Here is a 19,510-nt window from a genome sequence, read left to right as displayed (position 1 = left end):
ACTTGCTTACAAAGTTAAACTACACAACCCAGCCAATCCTACTTGTAAGTATTCTAACCCAAGAGAAATGAAAACATATGTCCACACAAAACCCTGTATGTGAATGTTAATAGTGGCTTTATTCATAATCTCCAATAATTATAAACAACCCAAACATCTTTCAATGGGTATTATTTTAGAATAAACAGTGACACACTGATACAATAGAATGCTGACTGACAAAATAACTACTGAACCATTAATGTGAACAAATATCACAGATATTATGCCACAAAACATATTACATGATGTTCTGGAAAAGACAAAACTAGAAAAACAAAAATTTTATCAGTGGTTACTGGGAGTGGAAACTTGACTTTTGGAAGGAACTCTGGTGGTGCTTCCCAAACTGCAAAGGCCACAGCACTGCACACACAAAAAAATCAATTTTACCAAATGTAAATTATCAATAACTTTAAAAACCCATCAGTGATTTTTCACCTATCTATTGCCAAAAACCCATGTCTAATGGCACATCATTTTAGGGAGCCTGTAGGGTAACGGGCACTCTTATACATGAGTATAAAATGGTACAACCTCCATGGAGGGCAGTTTGGCATCACCTACCAAAACTGCCTAAATCCTGACTCAGCAAAAAGCTACTTCTTACCTGATGCTTGCTCATCTGTATGCACACCGCAAGTTACTCACTACATCGCACTGTTACCCAGCACTTTCTGAAAGTTTGCTTTAACCGAAAGAATTTCATTTGTACCTGTCTTTGTTAACTGGAAAAAAAAATCAAGATTTTCACTTTTATGAAAAAAGGCAAAGGGGGAAAACAGCAGTTTTGTTTTGCAGAGCCACTAGAGACGGCAGCTTGTCTGGGCAGTGGGAGTGGCACCGCCAAGCTCCTTCCCTGGAACTACTCTGGCATCTCAGCATCCAGAGCCATCACTTTGAACTGTGAGCATGTGTTTTATCCCATTTTATGCCTCTGTTAGCAAGATGTGTCATAAGGTAATTTCTCCACTTTATGCCATTTTGGCTTACAAAAGGTTTCAGAAGCATACTCTACTTTTAGATAGCAGGGGAAACCTGTATAATTACAAATGATGGAAACCCAAGTATCCATAGAATGCACTACAGCACTATGCAGCAGTAAAGATGGACACTTCCTATGGAGTAATCAAATTCAACTGTTGTCCATAGAACAGCATGTACTGCACATGGGGTTTTTGGTTAAAAACGAGGAAAGGTAAATAATTATACTAATTTGTTGTGTATGCTTTAAGAAACTAGATACACAAGAAACTAATAGTAATGACTATGGAGAGGGGCTGAATTGGGCAGAAATGGATGTTAAGTCATGGAAAGGGAGGAAAGTTTGTGGCCTGAGAGCCCACACTTGTTTCTTATCCATGTACTGTTAGTACTGACCTGTTCAGTGATGGCTGCGGAAATGCCACGACTTTGTATTGGTAGGTGCCGGGTGAAAAAGCTGAGAAGACACTTAGGAAGCTAAGGATGTTGACCCAAAGAGGGGATTCCACTGCAGCTGATAGCACTCCCCTCCAATCCCACTCCTCTTAGTAGAGGCTAACATCCCATCAAGTTGGCTGAGCCATACCACACCTTCAGGCAGATTAAAAAAAGAAAAAAGACACAAAGGAAATGGACCCAATTATTTAATTAGGTTCTTTGTACGAAGTTTAGAACACTACTTTGTGAGGATAAATTCCGTTTGTAAGAGCGAACACAGAGCGGAGGTAGCCCTGGAGCTGAGGAACAGCTTTGATTCTTCGCAGAATTTGTGAGTCCACAGCTTTCTGATCAACCTTCCGCTGCTCTGTAATCTCGTATTTCTAAAGAAAAAGAAAAATCATTTAAAAAAATGGGCACAAGTACCAAACTCCACATGAACTAAGAAATCCTACATCACAAGTACTCAATCCCAGGAATATTTAGAAGGCAATTTTAAAAAATTAATTATTTTTATTTTTGGTTGTGTTAGGTCTTCGTTGCTGCACACAGGCTTTCTCTAGTTGTGGCGAGCGGGGGCTACTCTTCGTTGTGGTGCGCGGGCTTCTCATTGCGGTAGCTTCTCTTGTTGCAGAACACGGGCTTAGCTGCTCCGCAGCATGTGGGATCTTCCTGGACCAGGGCTCGAATCCGTGTCCCCTGCATTGGCAGGTGGATTCTTAACCACTGCACCACCAGGGAAGTCCCTAGAAGTCAACTTTGATAATTCTTTCCTTGGAGGGCTGTGAAATACAACCTATTTTTAATATAATAATAGCAACTCTTGGGCTTCCCTGGTGGTGCAGTGGTTAAGAATCCACCTGCCAATGCAGGGGACACGGATTCGAGCCCTGGTCAGGGAAGATCCCACATGCTGTGGAGCAACTAAGGCCATGCGCCACAACTACTGAGCCTGCGCTCCAGAGCCCATGCTCCACAACAAGAGAAGCCACCACAATGAGAATCCCACGCACCACAACAAAGAGTAGCCCCCGCTCGGCACAACCAGAGAAAAGCCCATGCACAGCAACGACGACCCAATGCAGCCAAAAATAAAATAATTAGCAGAATCTGGAAAAATATTATTCCCCAGAGAGTCCTCATTATTTACAGCTTTTCTCTTTCCAACAATTGTTAACCTTGTTTATTTTCACTCCCAAGTAGGAGAGCCAGAGCTATTAGAGGCAAAGACAGAAACAGCTTACCTCTCTCTCTGTGTCGAAGATCTCACCTTCCTGGTGCCTGGGCTTACGCAGTTTCTTCTTCTTGAAGTAAGCATCAGTGAGATGTTCTGGGATTTTCACACCACTGATATCAATTTTGGTGGAAGTGGCAATGACAAATTTCTGGTGTGTTCTCCGCAGAGGAACTCGATTGAGGGACAGAGGCCCTAAGGGGGGAAAATATAGTGAGGGGAAAGGGGATACAAATATTCAAGAACTGACTGGATCTGAAGAAACCTGTTGAAGTTCTAACTTTTCTCTGGATCCAAAGAAATTCCAAACTGCTTTCTACTGTCAGCATCAAGGCTTTTTTCAAGATCTCAGTCCAAGGCTCCCCCCATCCTCAAATTTTAAAGTTACCCAGATTAGGAGAGAGCATAGTTACTTATACATATTGGTCAAAAATCACTGGTCCTTGAGGACAAATTTAAACTGAGCACTGTTTTTTGGAGTAAACAGTTCACTTTCCCCCTATCCAGGAACTCCATCCTGGTGCCAAGTGGCAGACCAATTACAAGTCTTATGAAGGATGCATTCCTAGGAGTTAGTAGCCAACCATTCTGGATTTTAGGTGGCAGTTATACCTGGTGATATGTTGCCACGCAAACTTTAAATACCTGCTTCCTCAGAACTCCCATGTACATAAGGCAATGAAATAGGGCAAAGAATCTCATGACACTGAAACTTCTATTTAGGTGGGAGCAAAGTGTATACTTCAAGCATTTAAAAACACATGCTTCAGGACTTCCCTGGTGGTCCAGTGGGTAAGACTGTGCTTCCAATGCAGGAGGTCTGGGTTCGTTCCCTGGTCGGGGAACTAGATCCCACAAGCATGCCACAACTAATGATCCCGCGTGCCACAATGAAGATCCCACATGCCACAGCTAAGACCAGGCACACCCAAAATAAATATTAAAAAAAAAATTTTTTTTAATAAAAATACAACCTTCAAAAGAGTAAATCCCAAGAGTTTTCATCACAAGGAAAAAGTTTTTTCTTTTATCTAAATGCGAAGATGGATATTGAACCTACTGCGGTAATTATTTCACAATATATGTAAATCAAACCATCATGTTGTACACCTTAAACTCGCAAGAGTGATGCATATAAATTATTTCTCAGTAAAACTGAAGGTGGGGAGACCTGCAAATTTCAGAGTATATTAAATCCAAGGATCTTCTTACCAGTCACAAGTAGCAAGCCACTGCTCAGCTGCTTCAGGAAAATGACCCTCTGTAGATTAAAAAGAAATGCTAGATGGTTCCACAAATTAGAAACTGACTTCTGAATTAATCAAATCACAGGTTCCTAAATTTGGTAAAAAAGGAAATTTGTACATATGCATATGTGCAGCAGTTCTGGAAGTAACTTATCAAACTAATAACAGGGGTGACTCTAGGATACGAGCAGTACTTTTGTGCGCTTGATTTTTAATGAGCAGCCACTACTTTTAACATTAAAAAAAACTAGTACCCTTTAACTCAGTAATTCTATCCCTGCAAATCCATCCTAAGAAGTTAACTCAAATACATAAACATTTTTTGGGTACAGGGACATCTGAATCACTTGTAACAAGTAGTATTACCAACGACAGGAATTGGTAATAAGTTATTGTCTATTATTGACTAAACACGTTATGATAGTGACTGGGTTGTTGGTTTTGTTATGGATCACTCTCACCTCTCCCACAGAACCTCTTGCTACCAACTGCAGTTCACACAGGTAAATAAACCCTATCCAGAGAGCAAACTTATTAGGATCAAGTACTCCAGGTACCTCAAGTGTCATGCTCTGCTCACCTTGCCTCTGTGGCGCCCAGTGAGGATAATCAGAATGGTTCCAGGAGTGATGCTAGCACGCAGTTTTCTCACATGCTTACTGAAGGGTTTTTTGCCATGACTCAACAGCTTTCGAGGCACATCTTCAGTAGGATAATACCTAGGCTGGAGAGAGCCCATAGGTCCAACTTATTTAAATAATCTAATCAAGTCAGTAGAGCTGGTTGTGAGGTCAGTGAAACCTTCACTACAATCCTGTAGCCACTTGAAACACTTTATTCACACTACCGCATTTTCACTTCTAATATTTAAAAGGTAGAAAAGATCAACGCTGCTTCAATAGCTTTACATGCAAAACACAGGGTGGAATCCATTTAACTGAAGGAGCTGTGTCCAAGCAAAGAGGGAAAGCATCAAGCAAGTTACCTTTGTAAATTTGGAATAAACCAAACTTTAGAGATTACATGGCAAGCTATCATTATACACTGTTGTGTAGCAGTGATTCTCAAGCTTTTCTGGGGTCCCTGACCCTCTGGGGTCCCTACTTCTCCAGAAACACACGCCTGACACAATTTTGTATGTTATGAAAAAAGGCATGGCTTGTTTTCCAACTCAAATTAAGTGTGTTCATATTCTTCACATTAACACGCGTCACTTCCATCTTATCCACAAAGAATAAATTGTGTAAAACCATAGACATTAGTTTAGATCAAGACTGCCAGTTCATTTATTGTAAAAATAAGACCCCACACAGGGCTTCCCTGGTGGCACAGTGGTTAAGAATCCGCCTGCCAACGCAGGGGACACGGGTTTGAGCCCTGGTCTGGGAAGATCCCACATGCCGCGGAGCAACTAAGCCCGAGCGCCCCAACTATTGAGTCTGCGCTCTAGGGCCCGAGAGCCGCAACTACTGAAGCCCCCGCGCCTCGAGCCTGTGCTCCACAGAGAAGCCCCTGCACCGCAACGAAGAGTAGTCCCCTCTCTCTGCCACTAGAGAAAGCCCGCGTGCAGCAACGAAGACCCAATGCAGCCAAAAATAAATAAATTAATTTTTTAAAAAGACCCCACACAAAGACTCTTTCGCTTATTGACAAGTAACTCAAAATAATCTAACTGTATTATTTTAGTGGACGGTCTTTCTTTTACCACAAACATTAATACCTAATAGAAAAATCAGCTCACAAAACCCGTGACAAGAAGAAATCAAAGTGCCATTTTCCCTCTGGTGCAGTAATATTCAACTGTGAAGAGTGTAATACATCTGCAATAGTCCCATAATGGAAATCACAGAGGAAACCTTTATTTTTCACAGAGAAAACGCTGGGTCTTGTGCATGGTAAAGAGGGGCCAAGAAACACCCACTCTAGTGGACAAATGTTCTACAGGTCTGGGAGCATCCTAGGCTCTACGTATGGTAAGTCTCACAACAACCCTGTGAGTCAAAACTTTATTCCCATTTTACAAGAAACAAAAGCACAGAAAAGTAACTCTACTTAAGAACAGTAAATAATAAAGCGAAGTTGCAAACCCAGAACTATCCTCCATTAATAATCCTCTGGTAAACATACACTTCTAAAACCTGAGCACACACACAAAAATCCTCACAGGAGGGCTTCCCTGGTGGCACAAGTGTTAACAATCGCCTGCTAATGCAGGGGACACGGGTTTGAGACCTGGCCGGGGAAGATCCCACATGCCATGGAGCAACTAAGCCCGTGCACCACAACTACTGAGCCTGTGCTCTACAGCTCACGAGCCACAACTACTGAAGCCCATGCTCCACACCAAGAGAAGCCACCGCAATAAGAAGCCCGCGCACCGCAATGAAGAGCAGCCCCCGCTCACCGCAACTAGAGAAAGCCTGAGCGCAGCAACCAAGACCGAATGCAGGTAAAAATAAATAAATAAATAACCCTCACAGGATTCAAGCTTCAACTAAACACCCAAATTACAATCTCCTCCAAATCTTACCATTTTGCGAAGTTTAACCACCCGGGTTCCACCATTCTTGTCACCACCAACTGGTTTTGTGACAGTAGCAAGAACCTTCACCTTCTTTTTCTTTTCAACCTAGTAGGACACAAATGCGTCAAAAAGTCAGAGGCAGACAAACGTTTTATGTTAAGACATAATGCTCAGGGCTTCCCCTCATCCCTTACCTTGGATTTAGCTGCTGAATACTTCCTCTTGTACAAGGCCTTTCTGGAATACATAGCCGATCGGGAATATCTGCCAATTCCTCTGACCAGGACAGGGTTTCGGCTGCAGTGGGGCTTCCCCTTCTTAACCTGCTTCACCTTTTTAACCTTGCCACCAGCATCAGCCTTCTTGGCTTCAGGTTTCTTCTCCTTAGTATCTGGCTTCTCAGCCTTTTCACCCGCCATCTACCAATACATATACTTTTTAAAAAGGCATTTCACCAATTATCTCATAGCTATACATCGACAGGCCTCCCAGACTGCAAGTCCTTGTCCTCCTTCTCCATCCTTAACATCCCTCCCACTATAAGATACAGGCCTTCCTCCAAATCGCCACACATCTGCAACAATATCCATAAATGGTTAACTTTTGGGTTGTCTCCCCAATACAGTATAACCTTCTTGACGATTTGAATATATCTCACAACTATTATTTGTTCGCTACATATATTTAGAGGTCAAAAGTCCCTATTCCATTATTTGTTTTACGAAATAGAAATCCTAGACTTAGCTTTAACAATCTCCACAGCCAGAAAGCAGCGAGGCTGTAACCTGAAACCGTTTGCTTTCAGGACTTTTGCTCTTATCAGACTGTCTCACTCAAGAAATTCCGTTTAGGAGGCGAAGACACACACACACAAATGGCCCAAACTCTGGCCAAACTGAAAAAAGCGAAGCCCAGCAGGCGACTTCCGGCCGCGGACTTGGGGAGACAGGAAAAGTTGCATTTGTTCTCAGTCTCAAATCCACAACGTGGCGGAGACAAGCTCGGCGTCGTCTTTTGGAACCCAGGTCCGGAATTCAGAGCGCGCGCCGCCGCCCTTGTCCCTGCTGCCCCACTGGCCCGCTACGAATCCCTGGAGGGGCCCTGTTTCCCCAGCCCGGGAGGGTGGCGAGCAACCGGAGCCCCGGAGCCTCTGCAGCATTCCACCTCACACTGTTCGTGCCCCACAGCACCCTCTTCGTGCCCCATAGCACCCTCTTCGTGCCCCACCGTAAACCCAAGCGAGAGAAATGAAGGGTCTGGGAGGCCTCCCAAATGGCCCTGAGCGTGTCCGACCCCTGCAGTTGTCGACTTGATACCCTCCTGGTTAAGATGGCGAAGGATTGGGATCCTGAAATCGAGTCTTGCAGAGAGGCGACGCCATTCTTACCTTGCAGGATGGGAAAGAGAACTAAGGCACCGGCTTCCGGTCTATAAGCAATCACGGGAGGTGTCGAGTCTCACTTCCTTCCGGGTCAGGGGCATCATGGGAAATGTAGTTTTTCCTCGTTCGTACTGTAAACAGAGCTAATTTTCTCAATAGGAGGCGAAAGTGGAGAAATTTTTTTCTGAAAATGCTTCATTTTATAGACCAATAGAATTCTCAAAGTACTTTTGGGAACCGGCATAAAGTTGAAACTTTTTATATTTGCTTACCTGTGCTATACAATAGGAAAAAAGCTAGAATTTAAAATGAATAAAATATATTCCTGTTCTGAAGAACACACATTCAAGGGAAAAGCAAACAGGTAAATTAATAATTGTAAGTTATTTCTTCTGGGAGATTTAGGAAAGTTTTGCACCAGAGTTTGTTTTTGTGTTGGATTTGGAAGAATAGATACAAATTTGGCAGATGAAAGTGTCAATTGGAACAATAAATGCAAGAGGCATGGAGGCATCAAAGAGCATGGTTGTTTATTCCCTCTACAAGCATTTCTGGCCACTTTGTACTCTTTCTTCACTTCGAAAATGGAGATAACCATATCTACCTCACAGAGTTTTGGAGAAGATTAAATAAGTTAATGTACATAAAATCACTAAGAATGGGCTTCCCTGGTGGCGCAGTGGTTGAGAGTCCGCCTGCCGATGCAGGGGACATGGGTTCGTGCCCCGGTCCGGGAAGATCCCACATGCCGCGGAGCGGCTGGGCCCGTGAGCCATGGCCTCTGAGCCTGCGCGTCCGAAGCCTGTTCTGCGCAACGGGAGAGGCCACAATAGTGAGAGGCCCGCGTACCACAAAAAAAAAAAAAAAAAAAAAAAAGGTATTTGATGCATGGTAACGGCTAAATAAATGTTAGTTCTTGTTGTCACCACCACCAGCATCACCATGTACATCATGGTTGTGGATGATGTAATGGAGCAGGACCCTGTGGGATCTTACTATGTGCCAAGTATTCTGCTAAAAGTTATACACCTGGGATAAATAAGAGCAATGCTGTATGCTATGTGCCTAGAACTGTTCTATGAGCCTTGCTATATTTTATTTAATCCTCCCAAAAATTCTATAGAGGATACTATTATGAGGAAACTGGAACTCAAAGAGGTGCAGTAACTTGCCCACAGCATGGATCTGATCCATAGAGTGCACTCTTTTTTTTTTTTTTTGCGGTACGCGGGCCTGTCACTGTTGCGGCCTCTCCCGTTGCGGAGCACAGGCTCCGGACGCGCAGGCTCAGCGGCCATGGCTCACGGGCCCAGCCGCTCCGCGACACGTGGGATCCTCCTGGACCACGGCACGAACCCATGTCCCCTGCATCAGCAGGCGGACTCTCAACCACTGTGCCACCAGGGAAGCCCAGAGTGCACTCTTAATCAATAGTCTGTAAAGATTAAAGAGCTGACTAATGAACGTGAATAAGAGAGTTCTTTGCTCATATTAGAATTAAAAATAAGAATAGTTGTTGTCTTTTGCAAAACCAACAGCACAGTATATCTTATAGTTTTTGTTTGTTTGTTTGTTTTTTAACTGCATCAAAGCCCTTAAGGTAACGTGTACACAATGTGACATCTTTTGGCTTGAATTTTCCATTCTCTTCCATTTGTTGCTGGTGGCTAGAGCTTTTCAACTTGATCTATCCAAACCATCGTTTCCTGGCTGTGTCCCCTGGAATCATGTAGCCTTTTTCTGGTTCTGGTTGACTGAGGATACATACATAGTGATCAGATGCTTCTGAAAGCCTCAGAGATTCCAGTGGGATCCTTCAGACTATAGTAAAGGCAGAATTGCCACGTTTGCTGAAACATGTGACTTCTAAACATGTCTGCCTCCCATACAGATTAAGGATGAGTGTGATCTTAATAGGCTGCATGTTATACCTGTAACCCAAAGTGGGTCCAGCTGCTCCCCGCTCAAAAGCCATTAAAGAGGCAAGGTTAGTGAAAAGGAAAGCTTGCTTTATTTTGGATGCTGACAACGGGGCAGGGGGAGGGGGAGGGGGGAACTCCTATCTAAAGGGCCGACTTCGCCCCCACCCACCCCTGACAATCAAGGGCAAGAGTTATTATAGGCTGAGGGAGGGGGCTACATATAGAAACAGCACAATCAGCTCTGACAGTCATCTTGAAATGGGTTTTCGGTGGTCTGAACAGTGTCATCTTGATTGTTTTAAGTACACTGAATCCTCAGTTCCAGGGTTGGTTTGTTCCCATTTTCTTGAGGCCAGTTCTTGGAATCATGGCAGCTTATGTCATGGCTACAGTCTGGTCATCATGTAGTTAACTTCTTCCACCTGGTGGGGGTTTTAGTATCTATAAGACACTCACAGGATATGGCTCAGAATATCATCTGTAGTCTTTGAGAAGGAACTAAAGGTCCTTGACTTTGCTTACAGACCAAACTACCATGGTTTTCTCCTGTTTGACCGATTTTCTTTGCTTCTGCATTTTCTCACTTCTCTGATTAAACTTATTCTTTGTCTAAAGTTTTTCCACAGACAAAAGGCAGGCTGAGGACAAGGTGGGCAAGGACCATAGGGTCCTGCTCCGTTTCATACCCATTTAGGATTATTCACTGTCCAGGCATGTAATATTCTCAAGGAAAAGCTTAGGCACAGCTCTTTTTTGAGACTGGGAATGTCAACACCTTTATTTGTCCAGTTCCTGAACAAAACACCTCTTAGAAACTGCGACTTTAGAAAACGTATCAGAGTGAATAAAGTGCAGAATTGTTTACTTGAGCCCCTCAAAAATTCTGACAATCTCAGAGACTTTCACATAGTCAGTGCCCCAAAATGTTTGTGAAATGACTTGCCATTGAAATCAAAATATAATGAACACCCTCTTGTGTTTTTTTGCGGTATTGCAAAATTTAGCATTCGTTAGTTGGGAAAAATATCATCACTCTGTTATAAATGGTATGATTAAGCACCGGGTTTTGCCACTATAAAGTGCTCATAAATTTGTTCAGTGCTTTATTAATTACAAAGTAAACATTTTTGCAGACACTAAATCATTTTAAGCCTCAACACGACTTCCCTATGAGGTAGGACTTTAAGATGAAAAAACTGAGGCTTGATTACAATAAATGTCTTAGCTGAGGTCACACATACATTTACATTGAATCGTATCTCTTTGTGCTACAGAAAGACAGAAAACCAGTAGGCAGTTGTGCTGCAGAAAGGGTATTATCCTTCTAGCCGGGGATCACTTGCTATCTGATCTTATGATAAATCTCTGCACGTGAGTTTTCTTTTTTATAAAATGGAGATGATATTGACAATATTAATAATAACTTCCTAAAGTTTTTGAAGAAACTACAATTATTTTTATTGAAAAATGTGAAAGTGAAATATTATATTTATTGCATTATTTTTCGAACATCTTTATTGGAGTACAATTGCTTTACAATGTTGTGTTAGTTTCTGCTGTGTAACAAAGTGAGTCAGCTATATGTATACATATATCCCCATATCCCCTCCCTCTTGCGTCTCCCTCCCACCCTCCCTATCCCACCCCTCTAGGTGGTCACAAAGCACTGAGCTGATCTCCCTGTGCTATGCTGCTGCTTCCCACTAGCTATCTATTTTACATTTGGTAGTGTATACATGTCAATGCTACTCTCACTTCGTCCCAGCTTACCCTTCCCCCTCCCCGTGTCTTCAGGTCCATTCTCTATGTCTGCATCTTTATTCCTGTCCTGCCCCTAGGTTCATCAGAACCATTATTATTATTTTTTAGATTCCATATATATGTATGAGCATACAGTATTTGTTTTTCTCTTTCTGACTTACTTCACTCTGTATGACAGACTCTAGGTCCATCCACCTCACTACAAATAACTCAGTTTCACCTCTTTTTATGGCTGAGTAATATTCCATTGTATATATGTGCCACATCTTTATCCATTCATCTGTCGCTCCTTCGTTTCTTTTTCATTTATTTCTGATCTGAACTTTATGATTTCTTTCCTTCTGCTAACTTTGGAGTTTTTTTGTTCTTCTTTCTCTAATCGCTTTGGGTGTAAGGTTAGATTGTTTATTTGAGATTTTTCTTGTTTCTTGAGGTAGGATTGTATTGCTATAAACTTCCTTCTTAGAACTGCTTTTGCTGCATCCCATAGGTTTTGGGTTGTCGTGTTTTCCTTTTCATTTGTTTCTAGGTATTTTTTGATTTCCTCTTTGATTTCTTCAGTGATCTCTTGGTTATTTAGTAGCATATTGTTTAGTCTCCATGCGTTTGTATTTTTTACAGTTTTTTTTCCCCGTCAATTGATATCTAATCTTATAGCGTTGTGGTTGGAAAAGATACTTGATACAATTTCAATTTTCTTAAATTTACCAAGGCTTGATTTATGACCCAAGATATGATCTATCCTGGAGAATGTTCCATGAGCACTTGAGAAGATGATGTATTCTGTTGTTTTTGGATGGAATGTCCTAATGTCAATTAAGTCCATCTTGTCTAATGTCATTTAAAGCCTGTGTTTCCTTCTTTATTTTCATTGTGGATGATCTGTCCATTGGTGAAAGTGGGGTGTTAAAGTCCCCTACGATTATTGTGTTACTGTCAGTTTCCCCTTTTATGGCTGTTAGCATTTGCCTTATGTATTGAAGTGCTCCTATGTTGGGTGCATAAGTGTTTACAATTGTTATATCTTCTTGGATTGCATGGAATATGTTTTTCCATCCCCTCACTTTCAGTCTGTATGTGTCCCTAGGTCTGAAGTGGGTGTCTTGTAGACAGCATACATACGGGTCTTGTTTTCATATCCATTCAGCCAGTCTATGTCTTCTGACTGGAGCATTTAATCCATTTTCATTTAAGGTAATTATTGATATGTATGTTCCTACTACCATTTTCTTAATTGTTCTGGGTTTGTTTTTGTAGGTCTTTTCCTTCTCTTGTGCTTCCTGAGGAAAGAAGTTCCTTTAGCATTTGTTGTAAAGCTGGTTTGGTGGTGCTGAATTCTCTTAACTTTTGTTTGTCTGTAAAGGCTTTAATTTCTCCCTCAAATCTGAATGAGATCCTTGCTGGGTAGAGTAATCTTGGTTGTAGGTTTTTCCCTTTCATCACTTTAAATATGTCCTGCCACTCCCTTCTGGCTTGCAGAGTTTCTGCTGAAAGATCAGCTGCTAACCTTATGCGGATTCTCTTGTATGTTATTTGTTGCTTTTCCCTTGCTGCTTTTAATATTTTTTCTTGTATATACTTTTTGATGGTTTGAATAATATGTGTCATGGTGTGTTTCTCCTTGGATTTATCCTGTATGGGACTCTCTGTGCTTCATGGAATTGATTATTTCCTTTCCCATATTAGGGATGTTTTCAAGTCTAATCTCTTCAAATATTTTCTCAGATCCTTTCTTTTTCTCTTCTTCTTCTTGGACCCCTATAATTTGAATGTTGGTGCATTTAATGTTGTCCCTGAGGTCTCTGAGACTGTCCTCAATTCTTTTCATTCTTTTTCCTTTATTCTGCTCTGTGGTAGTTATTTCCACTATTTTATCTTCCAGGTCACTTATCTGTTCTTCTGCCTTAGTTATTCTGCTATTGATTCCATCCAGAGAATTTTTAATTTCATTTAGCATGTTGTTCATCATTGTTTGCTTGCTCTTTAGTTCTTCTAGGTCCTTGTTGAACATTTTTTTATTTTCTCCATTCTATTTCCAAAATTTTGGATCATCTTTACTATCTTTACTTTGAATTCTTTTTCAGGTAGACTGCCTATTTCCTTTTCATTTGTTTGGTCTGGTGGGTTTTTACCTTGCTCCGTCATCTAGTGCATATTTCTCTGTCTTCTCATTTTGTTTAACTTACTGTGTTTGGGTTCTCCTTTTCTCAAGCAGTAGGTTCATAGTTCCCATTGTTTTTGGTGTCTGCTCCCAGTGGGTGAGGTTGGTGTAGGCTTGTGTAGGCTTCCTACACAAGGTGGAGGAGACTGGTGCCTGTGTTCTGGTGGGTGGGGCTGGATCTTGTCTTTCTGGTGGGCAGGGCCGCGTCCGGTGGTGTGTTTTGTGGTGTCTGTAAACTTATTATGATTTTAGCTAGCCTCTCTGCTAATGGGTGGGGTCATGTTCCTGTCTTGCTAGTAGTTTGGTATGGGGTGTCCAGCACTGGAGCTTGCTGGCCATTAGGTGGATCTGGGTCTTAGCGTTGAGACAGAGATCTCTGGGAGAGCTTTCGCCATTTGATATTCCATGGGGTCAGGAGGTCTCTGGTGGTACAGTGTCCTGAACTCAGCTCTCCCACCTCAGAGGCTCAGGCCTGACAGCCAGCAGGAGCACCAAGGCCCTGTTAGCTGCACGGCTGTGACTGTGGCAGTCTCCATTCTGAAGTCAGATTATGAGGGTCTACAGTAGCTGTTCAGCTATAAGAGGATGACTTGGGAGCCCTTTGTCTATGAGGCTGTATCCAGCAGCCGGTGGCTAAAAGAGTAGGTCTCCGCATGTGATGCCAGAATCTTTTTTTTTTTTTTTTTTTTTTGGCGGTACGCGGGCCTCTCACTGTTGTGGCCTCTCCTGTTGCGGAGCGCAGGCTCAGCGGCCAGGCCTCACGGGCCCAGCCGCTCTGTGGCATGTGGGATCTTCCCGGACCAGGGCACAAACCCGTGTCCCCTGCATCGGCAGGCAGACTCTCAACCACTGCGCCACCAGGGAAGCCCTGATGCCAGAATCTTAAATGTTTATACAGAGGTCTTCACTGGGTTCAGTCATGGATTTGGTACAGATGGCCTCAAGAATACCTTACTCTCTCAAGGCTGTGTGCTTGAAACAGCTCCTAAGCCTGAGGGTCTACAAGCTGCAGGAAGATGAGACCGCCCAGGGCGGCCTGCAAGGCATGATTCTTGCCACGAACCCTCCTCCCTAAATGTTAATATTAAGGTCAACATAGTGGTTCACTCCCTCACTCAATTTTCTCATAAGGAAGTTCATGCAAACACCATCAAGAAAACCCAAAACCAAAACCAAAACAACAACAACAAAAACACCCGGCAAATAACTTGGATATCTACTAGCACAGGAATTGACTAAATAGTGAACATCCATACTATGGAATATTATGCAGATATGGAAAAGACTGGGTTACATCTCAGTGTTCTGTCCAGAATGGGTGCATCGGCCGAATGTGGTTATTAAGAACTGGAAATGTAGCCAGTTCACACTGAGATTTTACACATTGGCTGTAAGTGTAAAATACACACTGGGGCTTCCCTGGTGGCGCAGTGGTTGAGAGTCCGCCTGCCGATGTAGGGGACGCGGGTTTGTGCCCCGGTCCGGGAGGATCCCACGTGCCGCGGAGCGGCTGGGCCCGTGGGCCATGGCCGCTGGGCCTGCGCGTCTGGGGCCTGTGCTCTGCATCGGAAGAGCCCACAACAGTGAGAGGCCTGCGTACAGAAAAAAAAAAACAAAAAAAACCCCACACTGGACTTCAAAGGTTTAACAAGAAAAAAAGAAGGTAAAATAACTCAATTTTTTATATTTATTAGTTATATGTAGAACGATATTATTTTGATATATTGGGTTAAATAAACATATTTTTCAAATTAATTTCACTTGTTACTTTTTAAAAGTGTGAATACTGTATGTCCCTTGTGACGCATTGGTTAAGAATCCGCCTGCCAATGCAGGGGACATGGGTTTGAGCCCTGGTCCGGGAAGATCCCATGTGCCACGGAGCAACTAAGCCCGTGCGCCACAACTACTGAGTCTGCGCTCTACAGCCCACAAGCCACAAGTACTGAGCCCATGTGCCACAACTACTGAAGCCCGTGCATCTAAAGCCTGTGCTCCACAACAAGAGAAGCCACCGCAATGAGAAGCCTGCACACCACAGTGGTAGTCCCTGCTCGCTGCAACTAGAGGAAAGCCCGTGCACAGCAACGAGGACCCCGTGCAGCCAAAAATAAATAAATAAATTTATTTTAAAAAATGAGTGAATACTAGAATCTTTAGAATTACATGTATGACTCACATTATATTTGTATTGGAAAATCAGTGCTGGTCTAGAGGGATGTTCATTATATTTTAAGAGAAAAAAAACTCACAGTTTTATTTTTATACATATATGCACACATATGTACATATATACACATATGTATGTGTATGTATAATATATACATATTATGAACCCATAAATATATACACATATTATGACTGCATTAAAAATATCCCTATATATGTTATGTGTTTGAGTGAGCGTAGGTGTGGGATATGTGTGTGGGTTCATGTAAGAATAGAGAAAAGTGTGGAAGGATACACACCAAACCATTAATCCTGGTGGGGGTTGGAGAAGGGAGGTTATATACATTGTAGAGCAGGGAAAATTACTGTTTTTATTTGACCTGTTTCAAGGAGCTCGTGTTGTTTTTGTAGCTGAGAGGGAAATTAAAATAAAGTATATCTAAATAAATATTTCTTAAGCTTGTTATATGCCAAGCCCTGTGCTAGGCTCTGGGTGTATAAAGATGAAGACCTCCAGGGAATTCCCAGGGACAGGGTTTCTATTTTATTCTCAGGAAGTAGTCAAATGGTGTGCGCAGTGAATGTTTCCTAGAGGAGCTGGTTGAGTTGGAACCGAATCTTGCATGACACTTAGTTTTCCAGATGGAGATGAGTTTATAGGGTATTCCAGACCAAAGGAATTAAACTTTGGAAGACAGGTATACAAGAAACAGCCAGAGGCCTTTGGAAACTGCCAGATTATGTGAGGAAGTAGGGGTAAAGGAAACTGAACAGGTAGGCATAGTTCACGTTTAGAAGGGCCTGACGTGTTAACGGAAGGATGTTCATTCAGTGCTAAAGGCTTTGAACTTCCTTCATAGAACAGGACATGACTAGATTTGTATTGTAGAAAGATCATTCTAGCTGTGGAGTGTACAGAACACTGGAGAAACTGGGGAAGCAATGGTTTCTGCACTCAAAAATCTTACAGTTTGGGAATTCCCTGGCAGTCCAGTGGTTAGGACTCAGCACTTTCACTGCCGTGGCCTGGGTTCAGTCCCTGGTCAGGGAACTAAGATCCTGCAAGCCTCAGAGCAAGGGGTGGAGCCTGGGGGAAGCTTACAGTTTACTTTGGAAAAGACACAAATGATAAACAGCATTTATCACATGCTTACTTTGCCAGGTACTGTTCTAAGTACTTCACAAATATTTACTCTTTTATTCTTCACAACCGACCCTATGGTGGGTAGCATTTTGATCCCTCCATTTTACGGAGAAGTAAATTGAGACACAGAGGACTCAAGTGACTTACCCAAGGACATCCAGGCAGGCAGGCAGGCTGGCTGACCTTTTGAGATTAAGAACTTAATCCTCATATGATATTTTGTCTTAGGTTTATAATGGAGTGTGTTCAGTTCTAAGCTAGGATAGCTGTCTTGGGGACCATCTAAGATGGACTGGGAGAATCAGATTATTCTATTCCAGAGGAGATGACCTCTAGCCTGAGATCAGTGACATGGACTAGAGTTCATGGGGAGGGTGGTCAGAATCCTCCAGGGAAACGGAATAGATTGTTTAAAGGCCCTGAGCTGGGAGAGAACATGGCTATTGAGAGGAACTGAAAGTTTTTCAGCATGGCTGGGTCATAGACTGGTGGGGAGAGAAGGGACTAGTAAAGTAAGCTGGGACAAGACCAGGTGGTTGTTAAAATTTATTTTTGACTGCATCCTAAAAGCAATGAAAAGCCGTTGAAGGGCTTCCTTGGTGGTGCAGTGGTTAAGAATCTGCCTGCCAGTGCAGGGGACATGGGTTCGAGCCCTGGTCCGGGAAGATCCCACATGCTGCAGAGCAATTAAGCCTGTGTGCCACAACTACTGAAGCCTGCATGCCTAGAGTCCGTGCTCTGCAACAAGAGAAGCCACTGCAATGAGAAACCTGCTCACCACAACAAAGAGTAGCCCCCACTTGCTGCAGCTAGAGAAAGCCCACAAGCAGCAACGAAGACCCAACGCAGCCAAAAATACATAAATTTATATATAAAAAAAGAAAAGCCATTGAAGTGTTCAATTTAAGGAGCAACTTGTTTTGCATTTTAGATTACTGTGGCTATTATGTGGTGAATGGATTGGAGAAGGCAAGCCTGCAGGCCTAAGATCAGTCAGGATGTTGTTTGGGTCATCTGTGGGGCCAGGCTTCAGGGGAATGGAGAGAAACAGGCTGGACAACTGCTTGTTGAATACCTATTAACTAAATTAAACTGGCATATATTAAATACAATTTTTGTAAGGACTTTTGGGTAACATCAATGCTGAAGCAGTTAGCATACTGTATGAGAATTCTTTGTATAGGAATGAGATGGGGAGCATTGGGAGGGAAAAATGAGGATTTTGGAGCTCTATAGATGTAGTTTGAATTCTGGCTCTTCCATTTACTAGATCTGTGGCCCTTAATGAGTCACAGGAGCATTCATCAGGTAAAAAAGCTCTACCTTCTCACTCTGGTCTGAGCTACCTCATCTCCATCATCTCCAATATTACAGTATTCTGCTATTCTGAACTGGTCTCTGTTTCCAGCCTTGCCCTCTTGATCCAATAACTCAAAGTACCTAAAGTAATACTTTTAAAGCATAGATTACATTCATTTTCTGCTGAAAATCTTTCAGTGGCTCTCCATTTTACTGTTCATTTAAACAGCCTCTACAACCCCATACCATCTCTACCCCTTTCTCACCTCCTTTCTATTATTCTCTTTACATCTCCTATACCCCTCCCATCTCCTACTGTGCTCCAGCCAGAGACTTCTTCATTTTTCTTCAAATACAGGAGGCAGCCTCCTGCCTCAGGGTCTAATGCACCGGCCTCTCTCTGACCTTTAAATGTTCTTCCCCTAAATTATTCCCACTGACTGCTCCTTTACTCAAATGTCATCCTTAGTGAAGCCTTCCATAACTAACCTATTTAAAATAATATAAAGGGCTATGGAAAAAAGAAGGGAAATGAGGACCGGAGTATTATCTTGTGTGTTTTATTTATCTTGATTACTGTAGCTCCTCCCATGAGAACACCAGGATTTTTGTCCTTTCAGTTCACTGTTGTATCCCCATAATCAAAAATCAGTGCCTAGCAGATAGAAAACACTCAGATGTGTCCTTCTAATGCTACTTAATACAGATAATATTCACAAAGCACTTATTAAATAGGCCAGGCCTAGTTCTAAACATTTTACGTATTTAATCCTCCCCATAATCCTACGAAGAAAATACAGTTACTATTTTCATTTTACAGAAATGAAGGAATGGAGGAAACTGAGGCTCAGAGAAACCAAACAACTTTCCTAACGTTACACAGCTGATAAGTGGAGCGACTATTTGTGGAATGAAATGAATGAAATTCGACTTGGCGCAGGGATGGAAATTGACACGGTGGGAGCGGATGCGATCAATTCACTCGAGTGCGTGCAACTTGAGCGCGCAATGCACCGCCTGACGCCAAGATCTAAAAGAGGATAAGAAGGTGCTTTGGAAACAGCGCGGAGAAGGCTCTAGTGAGCCACCGAACTGCCATCACCAGCCGCCGCTCAGTCCACGGCGGCGTGGAAACAGGAAGTAGCGGCGGGCGTCGCGTGGGGGTGACGTCACAGCGGCGCCGGCAGCGAAGGGCGGGGGAGGAGGA

The 19,510-nt window shown here is 42.8% G+C and overlaps 1 protein-coding gene across 1 annotated transcript; it reads right to left on the bottom strand.

The window, feature by feature from the left end:
* Positions 1–1,650: 1,650 nt before the first annotated feature.
* RPL6 (ribosomal protein L6) lies at positions 1,651–7,891 on the bottom strand. Its single transcript, XM_024741505.1, has 7 exons — positions 7,854–7,891; positions 6,661–6,885; positions 6,473–6,571; positions 4,523–4,666; positions 3,908–3,956; positions 2,706–2,890; positions 1,651–1,844 (listed from the first exon to the last, which is right to left on the bottom strand). The coding sequence occupies exons 2-7, from the start codon at positions 6,883–6,885 to the stop codon at positions 1,692–1,694; spliced, it is 855 nt and encodes a 284-aa protein (XP_024597273.1). The 5' UTR covers positions 7,854–7,891; the 3' UTR covers positions 1,651–1,691.
* Between the last annotated feature and the right edge of the window lie 11,619 nt (positions 7,892–19,510).

This window comes from Neophocaena asiaeorientalis, unplaced genomic scaffold (genome assembly GCF_003031525.2).
Source record: "Neophocaena asiaeorientalis asiaeorientalis breed wild unplaced genomic scaffold, Neophocaena_asiaeorientalis_V1.1 scaffold648, whole genome shotgun sequence".
NCBI lineage: Eukaryota > Metazoa > Chordata > Mammalia > Artiodactyla > Phocoenidae > Neophocaena > Neophocaena asiaeorientalis.
This window is presented reverse-complemented; position numbering and strand designations above follow the sequence as displayed.